The sequence below is a fragment of the Mytilus galloprovincialis genome, chromosome 10 (genome assembly GCF_965363235.1).
Source record: "Mytilus galloprovincialis chromosome 10, xbMytGall1.hap1.1, whole genome shotgun sequence".
Lineage (NCBI taxonomy): Eukaryota > Metazoa > Mollusca > Bivalvia > Mytilida > Mytilidae > Mytilus > Mytilus galloprovincialis.
The window spans coordinates 59840828-59859544 of record NC_134847.1 but is presented as its reverse complement, the minus strand read 5'-3'; the positions used below and the strand labels follow the sequence as shown (position 1 = coordinate 59859544).

Sequence of the window (18717 nt, the reverse complement as noted above, 5' to 3'; positions counted from 1 at the left end):
AAAAATAGATTTTGTACTACAATTTTATTATAGAAAGTTTGCATATGATTTCGGAAAAAAACAGTTCCTATATTTTGTTTTTAAATAGTATACGTAACAAAGTCCTTTAAAATAGATGTTTATGTTTAACGAGTCGGTCAATTTTGAAAGTATAGATAAATTATTTTTATCATAGTTGCGATAACCAACTGACAAAATATGTGAATCATTGTTACAGCAAATCATAGCTTACTATCAGTTGCAATATTTTAAATATTATGACAGTTCTTGTCCATTCGTTTTTGATGCGTTTTGTTATTTGATTTTGCCATGTGATTATGGACTTTCCGAATTGATTTTCCTCTGAGTTCAGTATTTTTGTGATTTTACTTTTTACGAAGTATGTCCATTTACACTTATTTTCAGCCTTTATTTATACATGAATTAAAAAATAAACTTTATATTTCTTATTTTTTTTAATTAACCTTATCCAGGAATGGTCAAACCTGGACATGTGAAAGCAAACGTGTTAAGATGTAGGCTTTTGCATAGCATTAACATCTACTTACACCCAAATTGGCAATAAAAACCATGTTAGTTTGTTTTATATAAATGCAAGTTAATTATGAAAGTTAACTTATCCATTTTTTTTTACATTGATTTTCAAACAAACATGATATCCGTGTTAATTGTTTAACGCTCCCGGAAAGTGAAGGAAACATATATATCGGGATCTTATTCAGATTTTAAAATTTCCGATACTAGTTAGCTTCAGTATAAAGATTGTCCTTTATTTTCGTTGTAATAAAAATTAGAGCACCCGACTGAGCAACTGTAGTCAAGAAAGAAATTGCGTGTAGCGCACGTGTCAGTATTTGTTTTCAGTGTTGACTGTCGCTGATTGGTCACGAATCGTTTCTTCAGCGCGTGCTCAGCTCGAGGAGACATGCGTCCTATGGATACAAGCAATACTTAAATATGGTTTCATATAATTTTCCGTAAGAACCTGTTTGCAATTTTTCAATTTTATATGACTTTAATTGGGAAAAATTGACAGGGATGTGGAGGGTGATTTTTGTTACATATAAATAACATGTGTTAAGCAGACGACACTTTCTCACCATTTTGTCAGTTATGAGACAGGTACATTATATGTCTTGCTTACCGGGGAATTAAAAAAAAATGTAAAAAATAATGTTCAAAATGACGTTTTTGAAAAACAATAATAATGATAATAATGATCTTTATTTTCTTTTATTAATAAAGCATGGACACAAAATTTAAAACAATTGGTTCATCAAGAGTCCCTTGACAAGTTGTCACCAGTTCCTCTAATAAATCATAGTTTCAATTTTGTAGGAAGTAGCATTTTTAAAAATGCACCTCATGAAATTAGGTTCGATAAGTAATTGTAAAATTTTCATTTCTAGGGCAAACATTACTTTTTTCTTTAAATTACAAGGTGCGTACTTTTTTGTTATATTTTAACCAACCCAAATTTCAATATTCACATATTTTAGATTTAAAAGACTTTAATTGATTACTTGTTTCAGAGATTTGATTTTCTTTTGACGTTACGCATGTGTTCGGTTTAGTAATGATAACGTTACTCGACGTAGTTTCAACCGAGTTCTGTACAAAACGTCAAAGCTTTGCAATATTTTTTATACAGCTGGCAGCATTTTAATGTTTTACTACTTATCTAAAAATTTAGACTGTTAACATGACTGATTATATATTTTTGACTTATAAACTTTCCATTCTCAATTTTATTTATTTCCTCATAACCTTAACTTATTGAAAGTTAATATATCAAATATTTGTCACTGCCCAAGCATGTCAATTATTGCAAATTGTATATCCTCGATGATGCTCAGTATTCCGTCATCACAAGTATCTAAGGTAAGCCAGTACCACAGCTGTTTAGTGCTTTAAGAGTATAAATGTTATCAACCCACCTTCAATTGTAGTTTTCAAACTACGATTAGCGAATAATGTTAGGATTTTTCTAACCGTACTACCAACATCCCAAATATGTGTCTTTCGAGAAGATTATAATGAAAAATAATCCTCGTTCGGGTCTATGGTAGCCACAGCTACTATAAATCCCCTTTTTGCTTGATCTATAATTTCAATTTCATCCTCAACTTTTGGAAAGAAAACGGCAGTCCTTGAAATAGAATGAGTATTTTTCACATGCGTCTGTTTGTTGGATGCCTGGAAATGACTGTTAGTGTATACAACAAACATTCGTACTAGCAGAAACATATTTGTTACTAGGTTCCAAAGTCGAAAGGTTCTGTATTATAGAAAACGTATTATTTATCAACAGATAAAAAATATATAAATTACGTTACATTGACGTTCCGTGCAAAAAACCGTTCAATTTGGACGTGGTAACATTTTGGGGAGACATGGAAAACTTGATTGAAATTGATGAAAAATTAAACGTTTCCTTGACATTGAAGGCTTAAATAAGTCTTTAATAAAATCACATTTCAGTAGTAACATTTGTTTTCATAGTTCATTTGTCTGTCACAAAATTAAAATACCCTTAATTATCATTGTACTGAAAAATCTTGAACAATGGACCTATGGTAACATTTAAGGGAGACACGGAAAATACTGGAAAAAAATAAAATGAGAGAAGCTGTGTCAGAAATAAAAATGTTTTCGTAAAATTCAATAAAATCACATTTGCATGTAGAGATGGCTAACCTTTTCTATGATTTATGTGAAAATATTTTAATATCGAATTGCTTGCTTTTATTTTTGTTAACTCGAATTTTCAAATCTTACAGATCTATGGAATTTAGAAAATGGCCACTAGATTGCGAACTGACATGCTATTTATCGAACCCGCTTCACATCATGAATATGATCCTATTGTATCCCACCTGCACAAATTTCATCGAAATCCATTCAGTAGTTTTTGTTTTTTCTTCGTTTATATTTGGATGGTTAGTTATTGTTGTTACGTCTTACACGCCAAAAATGGCAGTATAAACACGGAATCATGGCTTTATTATGTAATAATACATAACATTAAATTTATTAAAATCTCGTTTTATTAAATTTCGATTAAAATGATGAATCAAGACAAGTAATTTTTTAAGTAATACGCAGAATTGGTTTGTTTTTGTCCTACTTTGCATCAATAAAAAGGTCAAATGAAATATAGACCGAATACCGTGCGTAACGTCTACTATAGTACTTAAGCTTTGCGTGAAAAAAAACTTTTTTTCATTCAACTGTCTCAACTTTTCAAGACAACCAAGGTAGATACGTTTGACAAGCACTATATTTTAGCCAGTTTAAAAAAAAAACCATCTTTCCAAAATTGTTAAATGCTCCGCAAAGTCCACAAAACATTCATATAGTCTTTTGGTTAGTTACTTATGTGCGTATATCTTAATCTGAGTTGTCTACATTAACAAAGTGTCATATGTCCTATAATTAATATCTGAAACTGAAATGAGAGACCAGACCAACAAATGGAAGTTTTTAACGACCTTGACTGGCTATACAGCCCTTGCACGGTCGGCCCTGGCTTGCGCCTCTTTGGGCATTAAATAATTTATATGTTTACCATGTGGTAATTTAAATAATTTAGAATTGAGAGACCAGAATTAACGCTACAGTCCTTTTATACTTTTAATACTAATATATTGTAGACAGACAATTGACTTATGATAACCCTCTCAATAGTTGCCAGGATGTCATAATTATATCTTCTGAATTGAATATTTTTAGATGTATTTCAATGTTTAGGATAAAATCCGACTTTTTGAATCAGATTAAAAAGTTTTGCAAAAGACTTTAAAGGTATTTAGTTGTTAATGGTCTGATTGGAGACAAGAAATAGAATATCTTTTTGAACTGTTTGCCATATAAAAAGAAGGATATCTACGGTATAATAATTGAGACAGCAACATTATAAAACAAGAAAAAAACTCTTGTAGAATACGTCCAAAAGCGTATCTATAGCAACTTTTACTAAGGCGTGACTGCTTTAATTTATGCTTTCAAATAAGTAGGTCCAATGTCCTTGTAATTGTTTCATTCGAATGGTCAAAATCGTAAAGTATTTAGATGCTACAAGGAATTGAATTATATAAATAAAGAATCTACATCCTGAAAACATTTTTAAAGAATTTTACTTATTTTTATATCATAACTTTAAAAGTGTCGTTAAACGTTACACGTTAATGTGGAAGGCATTTTGAATACCTTGGAAATTGACTGTTAGTATCTCTTAAATTTATGTTCACAATTCAAAACTTGTGATTTTCATGTTTTTTCTATAGATTTAATTGTTTATAAAAACTTTAACTACTTCGCAGTAAAATATAAGCAACTGTTGCAGTTAAACCTATCATTTTTTTCTCATTTTCCAATTTCATCTTTATCTCTCTTTAACGATGTACACAAACAAAATTAAATAATCAAATAGAATAAAAACGGAACCCTTTGAAATATTAAATTGATAATTTTATACAATTAACCAGTAAATAAATGGTACAGCTGTTGGTCATCTTATGCATTGTCCAGTTTTTCAAATAGGATTACGGACACCATCTGAATAAATAGAGGTCTTGTTTAATTGTAACATTGTTTACCAGCTTTGCCAACAATGCAAGCCACAAAACAGTAAAGCTCAATCCCTATACCTGCATGAACTTAAATATATATAACGGACATCAATGGTCGTAGTGATTTCCTATAGACCACAGTCTACATAGTCTTAAAGCTAGTCTAGTATATTTTCTATGTTGTGTATCTCTACCACAACCCTTTTTGGTCTTTTTCCACTAACACCGGGCACGAATAACAAAAACAAATAGAACGACTCGGCTATATATTATGTTTCTCTCGATGTTGAACATTCGTTTAGAAAAATGCACAGAAAACACCCTTATTATATATACAGTAATACAACGAAACCTTATGGAAACTGATTCTAAAAAGGCAGTTATTTTTTCTTTCTTTGTAAAATTGAGTAAAAAGTTGCCGTGAATGAGAAAAAAGATCAAATATTTTAAAAGTAAAAAAAATAAACATTGAGATAATTAATGAAAAGATAACAATCAACAGTAAAGACTAATTTGAATTTAAAATATGCAGCCAGAAACCTGCAGAAGACTTTTATAGCCTGAATACAAACTGGGAACATTCCAAATTGAGAACAAGCAATAACTATTTAAGGAGTTGATTGAAGATTCGGCCAAGTTTAAAATTGATAGATCAAGTCATGTTGATGATTTTGACTACTTTAGTTTCCGTCATTTTCTGTTATAGTTCCAAAAATAATCGACAACAATAAAACAGAAATGCACACGCTGAAATGTCTCGCCTGCTTTGCTGATCATCTATGTTCAAAGTCTTTAAAATAAATGGTTTATACATTATACCAGAACTTATCTACGAAAATGAGTTCATGGTCAGATGAACCATGCCAGGTGAACATATAAACCTACAATAATTCCATGCACCAAATAAAGTTGAATCTGACACTTTAACTGAGAAGCACGTCTAAACATAAAAAAATGACGTTAAACAATGAACTATATGTACATGTATGCAAATAGGGTAAAGGTGAGTTAAACCCCGTAGACAATCATGCACATCTTAGAATCATCCAATACACCAATTGAAGTTGACTTGTCTATAGTATCGGAGTTTACCACGGAAATTTTGTAATCATGGCTGAAACATTCTTAACTATGAAAACTTCACGTTGATCACTGGTATCTATGAAATCATGTGTGTGCAAGGACAAGTAGACCTTGCACACACCACATCTTCTTATTTCTACTTACAATGATTCTATAGTATACCAAATTCATTTATCCTATTACCCATTAAAAGCGCACCTAAAAAAACTTTAAATTATTTAATCATTGACAGAACCATGAAAATCAGGGCAAGGACAAAATACTTATGCCAGACGAAAACTTCGGAACAAGAGGAATATTTTTACAAGAAATCAAGCATCCAGGTCTTACACTTTCTCAAATATAAACCTAATAGCTTACAGTCATCAAATACATGCAAAACAAACTGTTGACACAGAGATATGTCTCACCATGACCATTTTGTTATTTTGATAGTAAAATGGCCTAATCGGGTTAATATCTCTGACATATTCCCATTTCCATTCTCAATTTTTAACAATGTTGAAATTAAAACAGCAATACTTTAACATGTAAGTTATGCAAAGATCTGTAAAATATTCAAAGTCTATACACCGTGACTGAAGTTATAAATGCCAATGTTATTACAACTGCATACAAAACATCATTGACTAGTGGTTCTCCATAAACTGGCCTTATCACAAACTAATACATGTAAACTATGCAAAAACTTCAGGGTCATTAGACCATGATGATGACTGAGTGAGAGGTGGGGTCAAATAATCTCCATGGATATGAGGTGTGCCACTGCTTATACAACTGCATACCAAATATCATTGACATACCAATAGTGGTTCCCAATAAACTGACCTTATCACAAACTTATACATTGTTGTTGGCAACAGTGCTGCAGGAAACAACACACAGTACTTTGTCTTGCTTTTGACACCTATAAGGTGAGACAAATAACTTTATTTCAGGGCAATGAAAGAAGTGTTTGATGGGTTAGTTCATATTAGTGTTTTTTAGATATTGCATAACTGATTATGTTTGCTCTTTCTTTTTCTTCCAGTCTATTCTAGATTTTGGGATAATAGTCAGAATGCTGACTATAAGATACAAGTTTTTCTCATTGTTGAAGGCTGTACAGTGACCAATAATTGCTTATATCCACATTATTTGAACTCTAATGGATTGTTGTCTCAATGACAATCATATCACATAATATGGGCCAAACGCCTTTGGCTAAGAATCAGACAGCAGTAAAAAGATGACAAATAAAAGCCCACTCAACTTCAAGTTAATTTAACTTCAGAATATATGATGGTGCGCTAATATAACATTCATTTTCATTTCCTGTTCTGGTATTTCAAGATGTAATTTGGTTGAAATGCGCTAGAAATTATTAATTAAGGGGAGTTAACTCTGAACTTAGCAAAGTCATTTAGATAATTCTAGACATGTACACATGACAAACCTACAATTTCTAACTTGGATGAGGGTATCTTCAAAACAGGTTGGTTGGGTTGGCAGGTTTTTATTTACCATGTAATGAAATTCTTTTGAATTGCTTGATCCTTTGTTTAGCACTTAACTGCTATCAGTAGGTGTCTAGTAATTGTAAAGGAAGCAGGTAGACTTAATCATTCTCAGTGCTTTATGCCATATTAGATTTTTTCTTCCACTATTATTTCCAAGATATTAGAAAATCAATGCATTTTATCCTTTTGTTCTTTTTTTAGCCATGTCCAACATGCTACTCTTTTGAAAGGAAAACTAACACAAACTTTGAAACCCTAAAGGGTCATCAGTTTAATGTTGACTGAAATTTGGTCAAGTAGTTTCAAAGAAGTTTACAGCTGCGGGACAGACAGTCTACATTTACAGACTTGAAGTAATTGCTATAGCTCACATGGCTCATAGGGCTAGAAGTTCCTTAAAATGTAGGGAACAATTTCAATCAACATAATGCACAAATTAACAACAAACATATTAAGCCAACAAGAGTAGGAATTAAAGATGCACAAAAGAAAACTAAGTTCAAACTTTATACTTTATTTGGTAATTTCAGTTTGAGCATATTGTATACCAACATTTAAAATATAAATATAAAAATGTTAAATCATAACACATGCTTCTTCTAAATGTTGTTTTTCATAGTTTTGTGACAAAATAAAAACCAGTGTTGTCTCTCAGCTCGGAGATAACAAAACGAAGCAAATTTAAGGTGGTACCTAACACTACAGGGAGATAACTCTGTAAAATCAGCTAAACGTTTTAATTACGTTGTGTTGTAAATGGAATATTAAGCTTCTCAATGATCAAAATTGGTGGGTGTCAAATTGCTATATAACCAGTGTAATATTTCTGACAAAACTGTTGGTTCAAAATTTTTTTAAATTTTTATATTTTTGTTAAAGTGTCAAAGTAAATACTTTGAAAAAATTTTATGAAAATTAAACGAGCCAAATTAATTTTAGTGAAAGTGTTGGGTACCACCTTAAGGATAAATATTATAAATTCTAAATATAAATAATTGGACGGTCTAATTTATTTAACGTATATAAACATAGAGACAACATTTTTTTTAAACAATATATACACAAAATGGATCACAGATACTGGGCTGTAGACTAAGACAAGGCATTTATAAAACATGTTACTTCTGTGCTCTTTTGGTATTTGCTATTTTTGATTTCTTTATTTCTTTATTACTATTGTTGTATAATAATCACTTGAGATTTTCTTCAGTTTTCCCTAAAGAACATTGTTCATAATATGTTCATCATTTTTACAATTAAGACAAATAACAGTGATTGCTGATGTAGAAAGGTTAAAAGGAACATAGAACATGATTTCTTGAAATATTAACACAAAATTTAAAAAAAAAAAGAAGCTTTTTTTTTAAAAGAAACCCAGATAAAATAATTTATTAATTGACTTATTGTGGTCCATACTTTTATTATGTAAATAACACAAGAAAAAACTGATATGATAAATAATTAGAAATGTAAAAATATGATGAAATATAAACTTTGAATATCACACATTTTCTGGCAGTACTTCACTACAAAAGTTAACTATCTTGCAAAGGCATCTAAATAACATTGCTGACATTTTATATATCTTTACTTTTCCCGTTCTTGCTCAAACAAACATATTTTTCCTAGATCATTATTTCTCCTTTCATGAAAGTTAAATGTAAAAGGAGAAATATTTTCTCTGTCAAAATTTGTTACCATAGAATACTGCCTGCTGATAATATTGGTTTGCTCTGAGCACTAAAATGAGTTTTCTTCCCCTCAAAATAAATCAGTTTTGATAAGAAATAAATATTCCATAAAAGTTTGTAATAATTGTCATGCATGAATGAATTTTGTTGCATTCTAATCGTCTCCACCTGCATCATCATCTGCTTGTTGTTCTTGTTCTGGTTCCCCTCCCTCATCTGCCTTTTGCTCTGTTTCAGCTTGTTCCACTGGCTTTTCACCCTAAAAAATAACGATAAATTTTGATAAAATGTTTTGTTTCTTCAAACACTTTTACTTTAAATCAAATTCATCAACATTATTTTAGATGTATTATGGTATCTATACAATTTTATAACAAGCCCACTCTTTTCAATTTTTGAGAAAACTTTTTAATGATATTCACACTTTTTTAATTTTAAAATTTAAACAAACCTTTAAATAAATTATTTGTTTTCATTATTTTTCTTAGACATGCATGTAATTGTTTTAGCCTTGTTAACAGTGTCACTTTAATTCCCCAATCAGATAGCTGCCAGGGAAGATGAGTCAATATAAAGAACAAGCACTTGTTCCCTGTTTAAGTGTGCCATTAACATGGTGTCAAAGCCACCTTATAACAGTTAAATCCCTATTAAGTTTTGCATATGACTATTGTACTCATCGGATGATCATTGCTCTCCAGGCTATCTTTAATAACTTCCATAACAAATCATTGAAGTGATCATTCAATATTTATTTTTTCCCAATCAAAAGAGACTGATCGACCAAACTGACAATCTGTATTGTTATAATTTGTAAGAAAAGAAAGTGATCATCATGATAAAATCAGGCGCTGTAATCACCCATGTGGAAAAATTGTCACCTGCTTTCATAGAAAGAGAATTATTTTTCCAACAGTGTAGGAAGTGTGCAAGGAGTTATATGGCATCTAAAACACCATATATATCATGGGAATTTGTCATGTGGTGGAGCGAGAAACCTCTCGTTTCTTCCTGTATCGACAGTGTGCCTAATCTTAATGAGAGAAAATTCAGATCTGTCTCAGACACAAATAAAAGTCACAAGTCTATTCATAATTCCTCCTTGCTTGTTAATTAATAATAAAATAACCCTGCCGTTATATAACTGAATTAATTATTTGGTAAATGTCTCTCTTTTTAACGGAAAACTTTCTTTATCCCTAGAAATTATTATTATTAGTGAATTTAAATCACGAAAATGAGACAGTTTCTTTTATTATGATAAGAGTCAATTTGAAATCACTTTCCAGCCCACTGAGCCTGCCAAATAAATTCATTGTTGACTTGGACACAATTCAAATCACTTGTACTTTATCAAATTTCACCACTGTAATTTTTAATACATTTGTAATTGTCTAATAAAATTATAATGGCCCAGTACTTTCAATTTTATTAAAATCCTAAATTTCTCAGATCTTATAAATTCTATATTGCTGTTGAAAAAAAAAATTTACTAAAAAGTTTTTTACTTAATGAAATACAGTAAGTGGTAAAATACTGTTAACTTGAGTTTATTTAAGAATTACAGGTGTAAGTGTACCTGTTCCAGGTGCAGGGGTTTCATTATCTTTCATGTTGACTGGTACTTTCCACATTTCTAGGTGGTACTTTTCAGTTTATTCCATGAATATCTTATATAAAAATTCCTACATTTAGGCGGTACTTGTCAATAGCATAGGAGGGTAAAAGTACCGGGTACCGCCTCCTAATGAATGGCCTGCAGGTGAGGTACCCTAGTCATAACAATCAGTTCATTATACACTACTTATCAGAAATCAAGGGTGAATTCCCGAAACAACAATTTATTGTGCTTAAATATTTATTATTAATCTTCTAATGCAGTGTAAACATGTTCATATTAAAAAACATTTTCATTTCAATTCAAATTTAGAATTAATTTTTTTTATATCAAGTAATCATCCAAATATTTCAAAACATATGTACACATGTGAAAAAATAACTATTCTTTTTATTAATTTTTGCTGGGTAGTAATCTATAAACTGAAATTTTATCTAATATATTTAGTGAAAGCACAAAATGACTTTTTGATGTTGTTTACAAGCATGTCAAAAAGACTTTTTGTTTATTTAAAAAAAAATATAGACATGTATCAATTATCTATGAAGACTCAAATATATTGATAAAAAATAAACTTCATATGAAAATACTTAAATGTCAGATTAGCCTTTATAAGGTCAACAGGATAAAAAAAAAAACTTTTTCATTTACTTTAAATAGGACAATGAAAATAAAATCAGATTCAAATATTTGTGAATCTAAAAAATGAATGAGTTATTAAGCACCATGCATGTTAAACACAATCTATTTTTATTTATGGTCATTAAACGTAATTGTTACAACATGCAATGATGAATTTTTAAAGAGTAATCAAAAATATTCATTGCCACAAGCAAAACTAAGTGATGTGGTTTCAATTACCACAACTTCTCTCATACTCCAGGACTTCCAGTGCAATACTCAGTCCTGTTCAACATGTGTATATTGTAGTAAATCATTTTAATGTGTTTTGTGATCCATTAAAAAAGACTTTCTGCACCATGTAATACTTAGTGTAAAAAATTCACAAATATGTTGCCAGCCAATATAAAATAAGCATAAACCACAGAAAAAGAATATTTCTTTTCAACAAACAACTTATCATAGGAATGATATATTCCTAAAGATACACCCTTATGATATAATTACAAGCAAGCTTTTTCTCATTAATTTATAAACACTAAAATATCAAGGAACAATCTGGTTGATTTACACTATTAATTATTCAGTAAGACAATCTATCTGGTGATAGCCTCTTCTTAGTTCCAACTTTTGATGCCAAATTATAACATCTGGTTGAAAATGAATGGTGATCTTACCTCTGATGTGGCTGATGCTGATGGAGGCACAGCGTTTTGTGTTGTATCTTGGGGTTTTTCTTCTGAAGTTTGTTCCTGTTGTTCAGAAACTGCTGGTTTCTGACCTATTTTGGCATACAAGTCCATTCGTTTACTAACAACCTCACGTAAAATGCCATCAAGCACCATTCTGCCGAGTTCTGATTTTTTCAATTGTTCTGTAACTTGATCCATCAACCATGGCATGAAACCTTGCTCCAAATCTGAAAAATGAAAAAGTAAATTTTGTTTTATAAGTTTCTCCAGTTTTCAAGGTGTGAAATAGCAAGACAGGCAAATATCTGTATTAAAGCTCAAATTTTTTTCAATGATCAGTTGTTAACCGTTTCCTCCATGGAATTTTTTTTAACATACTTGATTCGCATAGGATTTTTTCAATCCTAAAAAAAATTATCAGGTTTAAAGCATTAATGCATTGCAAAAACGAACATTTCATCAATGAAATTCCAGTCAGATATTCTCATGAATATTCTTTTTATATTAGTTCTAAATATAATCAAGTTTGATACAGATTGTACGTAGTCACAACGTTTCAACTTAGGCATTACACAGGCGTCATTATGGAGTAAAGGGGGTGGCGTCAAAAGGCGTCATTATGGAGGAAAGGGTTAATCAAAGGAAGATTGCTTTTATTGCAGCTCTTCAAAATACCCAAAGTCTGCTAAACATAGTTTGGAGAATATCATTTTTATTTTATGGACACAATATTAATGTCACTATGGGCTAATTATATTTTGATTAATAATTTGATATCAGTTTAATCTGACATACATTTTGTACATGTATCATTTTACTAAGACAAGAAAAAAGACATCATTACTTTGACAACAATGAAGTAAACAAAATTGACCATTCAACACTAGAATGTTTTTATTAATTATTCTCTACATATGATATTTACCTCTTTCCACTGGGTCATAGAAATAGCCATTGTCTGATAGTGTACCAAATACTGTAGGCACAAGATCTGCGAGGTAGCTTTGAGCAAATGCACGGGCAGCAATCTTATCGGAGGTTTCTTTTTCTTTCTTAGCAATTTCTCTTTGCTGTCGCATCCGTCTTTCCTACAAAATATCAACGCTTTATTAATATAAAGACGATGTGGCATAACTGTCAAAGAGGGAATAATCCACCAGAGTCCAAATGACAAGGATTTAGCAACTGTAGTTCACCTTACAACATTCACCAATGTAACAAAATAACTTTCACCATCTTTATACAGATCTTAATGGTTTGGAAGTTTTTTACGTAACAAAAATGTTACCATTATCAATACAAACTATTTCAGATCTTCCTTATTCAAACAATTATACATGTATTTAAATCAAAAATATTCATGGAACAAACCTTTTCTTCTCTGTGTCTTCTTTCTTGCTCCTCTAATCTTTGTTGTTCTACTAATTCTGCATTTCTCAATTCCTCAAAGGCTCTTTGTTGTGATCGTAGGTTAGATAACTCTTCCTCTTCCATTACCTCTAATAAAGCTTGTTCTACTGTTTTACCGACTAGCACTTCTAATATTGGTTTAACTTCAATGTCAAAATCAAACAACTGAAATGTAAAAAATAACAAAAATCTTAAATGAATTCTTTTCTAATAAATAATTAAATTCCAAAGTCACCTCAAACAATTTCCTTAAAAATTTCTTTTCTCCTTTGCTGCTCTTAGACATCATACAGAAAGACCATTAAAACAAACATTTTGTCTTATAAATCAAAATGTAAGATGTTTCAGTTTTCTAATATAGCATCTACATGTAATTAGATCAAGGGAAATAACCTATAATTACAAAAATGGATTTTACATTAATTGCTTCAAGTTCGATATTTTTTTCTTCTTAGTCTGTCAACTGCACATTAAAATGTATTGTTGAAACAACATCACAGAAACAACTTTATTTTTCGTCTAGTTTTCAAACTTACATCTCCATCTAATATCTGTGTCATTATGTCCACACCAGTTTTGGCCGGTACAAACATTGGTGATGGAGGTCTGTCTAAGAAGGCATCTGTTTGCACTTCAACATCAGCTTCCTCTACACGATCACTTAATTCTTCTAAATAAAGTTCTGTTTGAACATCAATGTGTTTTCTACCTTCTACAGCCTCGGGAGATCTTGGACGGAGTTGTTCTTTTGCCCTTTTTCTAGCTATAGCACGCCTTCTGTTTTCTTGTTGTCTCTGAATTTCAATTGGATCTGGCTGTGCATGCTGTAATTTGAAAAATTTGTAAGATGATAGATTTCAAAAAGAATTTCCTGGTTAATTTTTTCAATTTAAAGCATATTCATGTATAATGGAAATTTTTCTATTCAAACAAATTATGAAGTCCAATGTGTTAAACATTTATTTTCCTTCTCGGTAAAAAGATTCATTTTCTCTGGTTCATTTTCACCTTCTTGTAAATAAGAGTTACTTTCCCTTTCTTGTACTATGATAATACTTACTGCTGGTAATGTGTGTTGGGCATATGTGTTTCCACGGACAATACGTCTGTCATACATTATGTTTCCATACAATGGAACACCCTCAGCACTTAATCTACAAGCAAAAGTAAAAGATGAAAAATACTTTAATTTCAACAACATCAAATGATAAACGTCTGATATCTTATTCAAGAATTGTCAAATGTATAGTTATAAAAAGATTATTCAGGTTGTTGATCCACACAATTTAATATGTTGCTTTTATGTTGTACTGGCATGCCAATTTTACAGGTTAGGGGTAGTATTTGCTGACAACAAACTAGTTAACCCTGTACAATTCAGTATGTGCTTGTCCCAAGTCAGGAACCTGTAATTCAGTGGTTATTTCTTGTTTATATTATCAAATTTGTTTTCTTTTATTGTTTTGTACATAATTCAGACCGTTAGTTTTACTAAATTGAGTTGTTTTACATTTGTCATATCAGGGCCTTTTATAGGCTAATTAGCTGACTATGCGTGTTGGTTTTGCTCATTTTTAAAGGCCGTAGGGTGACCTATAGTAGTAAACTTCCATGTCATTCGTCTCTGGTAGAGAGTTGCCTCATTTGCAATTCTACCACATCTGATTTTATATAAAATAATATGCAACCAAGTCACAAATTACAACATGTACCGTTATTGTTAATACCTCAGCTTTAAACAAACACTAATAATTATAACATGCCTTTAAGATATAACACAACATGTAAATAAAAAGAAATCACTTATTTATTCAATGTAGTTATAGAATTTCAGGTATCTATCAGACATTTTGCAAGCTGTAAAAAAGGAAGAATTATCACAAAAAATATAAGACACAAAAAGGACAATCACTTACTGCTGTTCTGCAGGAGCTGTCATGCCATCTCTGTATTTCTTTCTTTGTTGAACAGCCCTTGGCTGACTTGCGAAGGTGTATGTCCCTTGCGGTTTTTGAGGTAATACTGCTGCCATTTTGTTTGTTTATTTTACATATAATATTCTTCTGATCTTTTATTTGGACCTGCTGATAAGCAACAAAATATGTATTAATACACTTGATACATAAAAAAAACATAATGATTACAATGTCATAGTAAAAATACCATATTGAAGAAGAAAAAAGGAGATTTCTACTGTCATACTGACCATCATTAATATTATGTGTTAATGGCATATATCCTAATACATGTACTTAAAACCCAAAATCACTTGATTTCTTCTCATTATTTTTTGGTACGATTTTACAGTTCAAAGACAATGTACATGTACATGATGTATCTGCCTGTCACATATGATAACATACATTTCAAGTTTAAATCCATTTTTTAAAATATGTCAAGATGCACGTTGTAGTGCTATATATAATGATCTACTTAATAATTAATTTACTCTGAAACCATTGTAAATAGACGTTTCTTAAACATTAGAAATTATATCGTTGTGCTGTCTATTATTAAATTCAATGATAATGCCAATGAGATAGACTGAAAACAGTACTGATGATCTGATCTGAATATAACAATCTCAGGTTGTTCTTTATAAATGAATTATATCTGTTGATCTGATGTCAATCTGCACAAACAACATCATTGAACAATCATTCTTAGTGTGCTTAAATAACATAGCATTATGACATCAGAAAATGCATGATTTTTAAAGTGTCTTAAAATAAACGATACTTTGTAATAATTAGTTGGATGAAATAACCAATACGCATATAAACCGATAAATGGCTTTCCTTGTCTTTAGGGTAACCACCCAAATAGAACTATACTAGTAAACAAACCCTTTATTTATCTTATTCAGTCTGCGCTAAAAACTTTTTCATCTACTAGTGCGGACACTTAATATCAAAACTTGTCCCTATATGACTATATAAAATCTTGAAAACTATAACTAGTCCAAATCAAACTAGTCTGGGGCATCGCCATCGGACTAGTGGTTAACTGTGCAGACTGCTTATTAACCTTGACATTAGAGCTAACTCTATAACCTAACACAAACTCTAGCCCTACATGTAAATTTTAGGAACAGTCCCAACTTCAAAGGAATAAGAGAGGGGTCACATAGTTATTAGAATAAGTGCATGTCATGACTTAAAGTCAATGCAAAACATATTCCACACAAGTCACTCTGCACACATAATTCCAAAGGGATTTTTAATCAAACTGCCCGCAGTCATTGTCGCGAAATTTAGTGCAGTATCAACATTGGCAACAAGAATCAAGATGAGTATTATGTACTTCTGATTGATTGTATAGATATTTATCAAAGACGAAAACCCATAAACAAGCATAGTTTGTGTTTCCGCATAATTAAATTAACAGATTGCATAAAGAACAAAGTATTTACCACTGCATTCGTTCACCAAGCCTTTTCTATCGGTTTCTTACCTCCCTTCAAAATATTTAGAGTGACGTTGCCATGATACAGTAGGACCGCACCGAATCGCTACACAAATATTTTTATTCAAATCTTCAATTAAAAAATTGTGTGAAATGTTTATAACGATCATATAATTATTTTAAACTTTGCTTTATAATTTTAAGTATATTACTCTAATATTAAAGTAAAGTAAAAGAAATTATTTTCTCAGATTAAGTGGGTATATAGATATTTCAAATATAAACATGCGAAACGAACATTTAAATAACATGTTCTACCTTGTTCAAAGCAAAAACTATAACTAACATCTAATATACGTCATTGTTCAAAGGAAATGATCATTGACAGTGCTATTTTGTTATCTGAGATTAAAAGAAGAAACCGATTGGACAAATTCAAAAGTGTTGAGTGAAATTTTTTATTTATTAAAAAAAAAAGGGGGGGGGAATTTACCAGTCGAGAGGGACATTCAAACTCATAAATCGAAAATAAACCCGACAATAGCATGGCTAAAGAAAAACAGACAAACAACAGTACACAAAACACATCATAAGCAATAAGCTGCTTACCCAGAGAACTTGTATTTTACATTAGACATTAGACATTATTTTATTAAACCAATCATGGGCCCTTGTCCGGCAAGATACAAAAGCATCTTAATACAATGATTATAAAAACATTAGTGAAATACACAATAAGTAATACACAAATAATAAATTGATAATATGAGCAATGTAGGATATAATTATGGTAAGAAGCATTGAGTGTAATGAGGCCGATTTAATATTAAAAGAATATGATATAAAGTTTATTAATAGGGAAACAAAAAAAAAGTAAAAATATAACCAGGAATATAGTATCTCATTCTGCAGTAGTTCTCCTCATGACCAGTGCACAGCCGTGAGGGACTTTTACATCACAACAATGCAAAGGTCATCAAGGCCGGGAGATCCTTCATAACTAGCTACAGATACATGAGATTATTTCAATAGTGATTCTCCTCATGATTAATGCACAGTAGCAAGGGTTGACATTGCTACTGGGCAATACTCATCAAGGGACGGTGCTCTAGAACTCACTGTAGAGAAAATATAAAGTTCAAATTACAAGTAGTAGAGGGAGATAAATCCCATTAAAACTTTTCATATTTCTTTATGAACATGCATAATTCTGATAATAAATTCTCATCTTCATTATTCATTAACCATATCAGTTTTTGGTTAGGGTCAAGATTTTTAAAATTCTTGCAGCAATTATTTATCATTGTTATCATGTCTTTCCTTTGGTCCGATAAACTATCACAGTTGAAAAGAAAATGTGTTTCATCTTCGACCTCATTACTACAACATCTCTTACATATTCTATTGTGTCGGGGAGTATTACTATATCTACCTCTCTCTATAAGTAAATGGTGAGCAGATATGCGAAATCTTGTTAGACTCCGTCTATCTTCAATTTTTTTTTAACATTATTAAGATATTTTTCACAACCAAAATTTGATTTAAAGGTAACACGTGCATAGTTTTCCTTCTGAGTGAGTTTTGAGATTTTTTTCCCAATTTTTCAACATGGCATTTCTTAGTTTTCTGTTGTCAATTGGTTTAGCCGTGTCTGAGGATATTTGATAATTATTAATCAGTGAAAGAAGTTTTTCCGATGACATATACCACGATGGTTTCTTTGGCTCATACAATTTCTTTGATTCTATAAATGCATTATATAACAATGGAAAGTTAGTGTCTGTTTTTTCTAGTCTGTAATAGTATTTAGTCATTGCTTTAATCATGTTCAAATATATTGGTAGTCTTCCCAATTCAGTTAATACTGCAACATTGGTGCTTTTTTTTTTGAGCTCCAAGAATAAATTTACAGAATTTAGTATGAAGTTTTTTCAGCAGGTAATCTAGAGTAAATATGGTCAAATAAAAAAATTCCATTTCTATATTTAGACGACATTGGATTAAAGGCACCCCATATCTCACAGCTGTATAATAGGATGGGTTTGATGGTATGATCAAAAACATGCATGCTTGTTTTGACTGAAGGATAAAAAAATCTTTAGATAACTTAAAAAAGGCTTTTAGTGC

At 30.8% G+C, this 18717-nt stretch overlaps 1 protein-coding gene and 1 long non-coding RNA gene across 5 annotated transcripts; one reads left to right on the top strand and one right to left on the bottom strand.

Annotated features, from left to right (window-relative positions):
• The first annotated feature begins 7650 nt into the window (after window positions 1-7650).
• Window positions 7651-8486, top strand: LOC143048001 (uncharacterized). The gene is made up of 2 exons (XR_012969708.1): window positions 7651-7839; window positions 8118-8486. It is a non-coding gene; the product is annotated as an uncharacterized LOC143048001 (long non-coding RNA).
• A 181-nt stretch (window positions 8487-8667) lies between these two features.
• On the bottom strand, window positions 8668-16685 carry LOC143048000 (radial spoke head protein 3 homolog B-like). Of its 4 annotated transcripts, none has more exons than XM_076221414.1 (8): window positions 16639-16685; window positions 15102-15269; window positions 14246-14339; window positions 13722-14009; window positions 13147-13350; window positions 12701-12863; window positions 11761-12002; window positions 8668-9103 (listed from the first exon to the last, which is right to left on the bottom strand). In XM_076221414.1, the coding sequence occupies exons 2-8, from the start codon at window positions 15215-15217 to the stop codon at window positions 8999-9001; spliced, it is 1212 nt and encodes a 403-aa protein (XP_076077529.1). In that variant the 5' UTR covers window positions 15218-15269; window positions 16639-16685; the 3' UTR covers window positions 8668-8998. The 4 variants fall into 4 exon arrangements, with proteins under 4 accessions (XP_076077529.1, XP_076077528.1, XP_076077526.1 ...); XM_076221413.1 differs by having other exon boundaries at window positions 16598-16684; XM_076221411.1 differs by having other exon boundaries at window positions 15102-15266; window positions 16598-16684.
• Between the last annotated feature and the right edge of the window lie 2032 nt (window positions 16686-18717).

Excerpts from the sequence above, each read along its gene's own strand:
- LOC143048000 (XM_076221414.1), bottom strand. The coding sequence starts at position 15,217 with ATGGCAGCAGTATTACCTCAAAAACCGCAAGGGACATACACCTTCGCA. Across the intron at positions 14,340-15,101 it reads ACAGCTCCTGCAGAACAGCA|ATTAAGTGCTGAGGGTGTTC; the intron begins GTAAGTGATTGT and ends TTTTGCTTGTAG. Across the intron at positions 12,003-12,700 it reads CTATGACCCAGTGGAAAGAG|ATTTGGAGCAAGGTTTCATG; the intron begins GTAAATATCATA and ends TTCATTTTTCAG.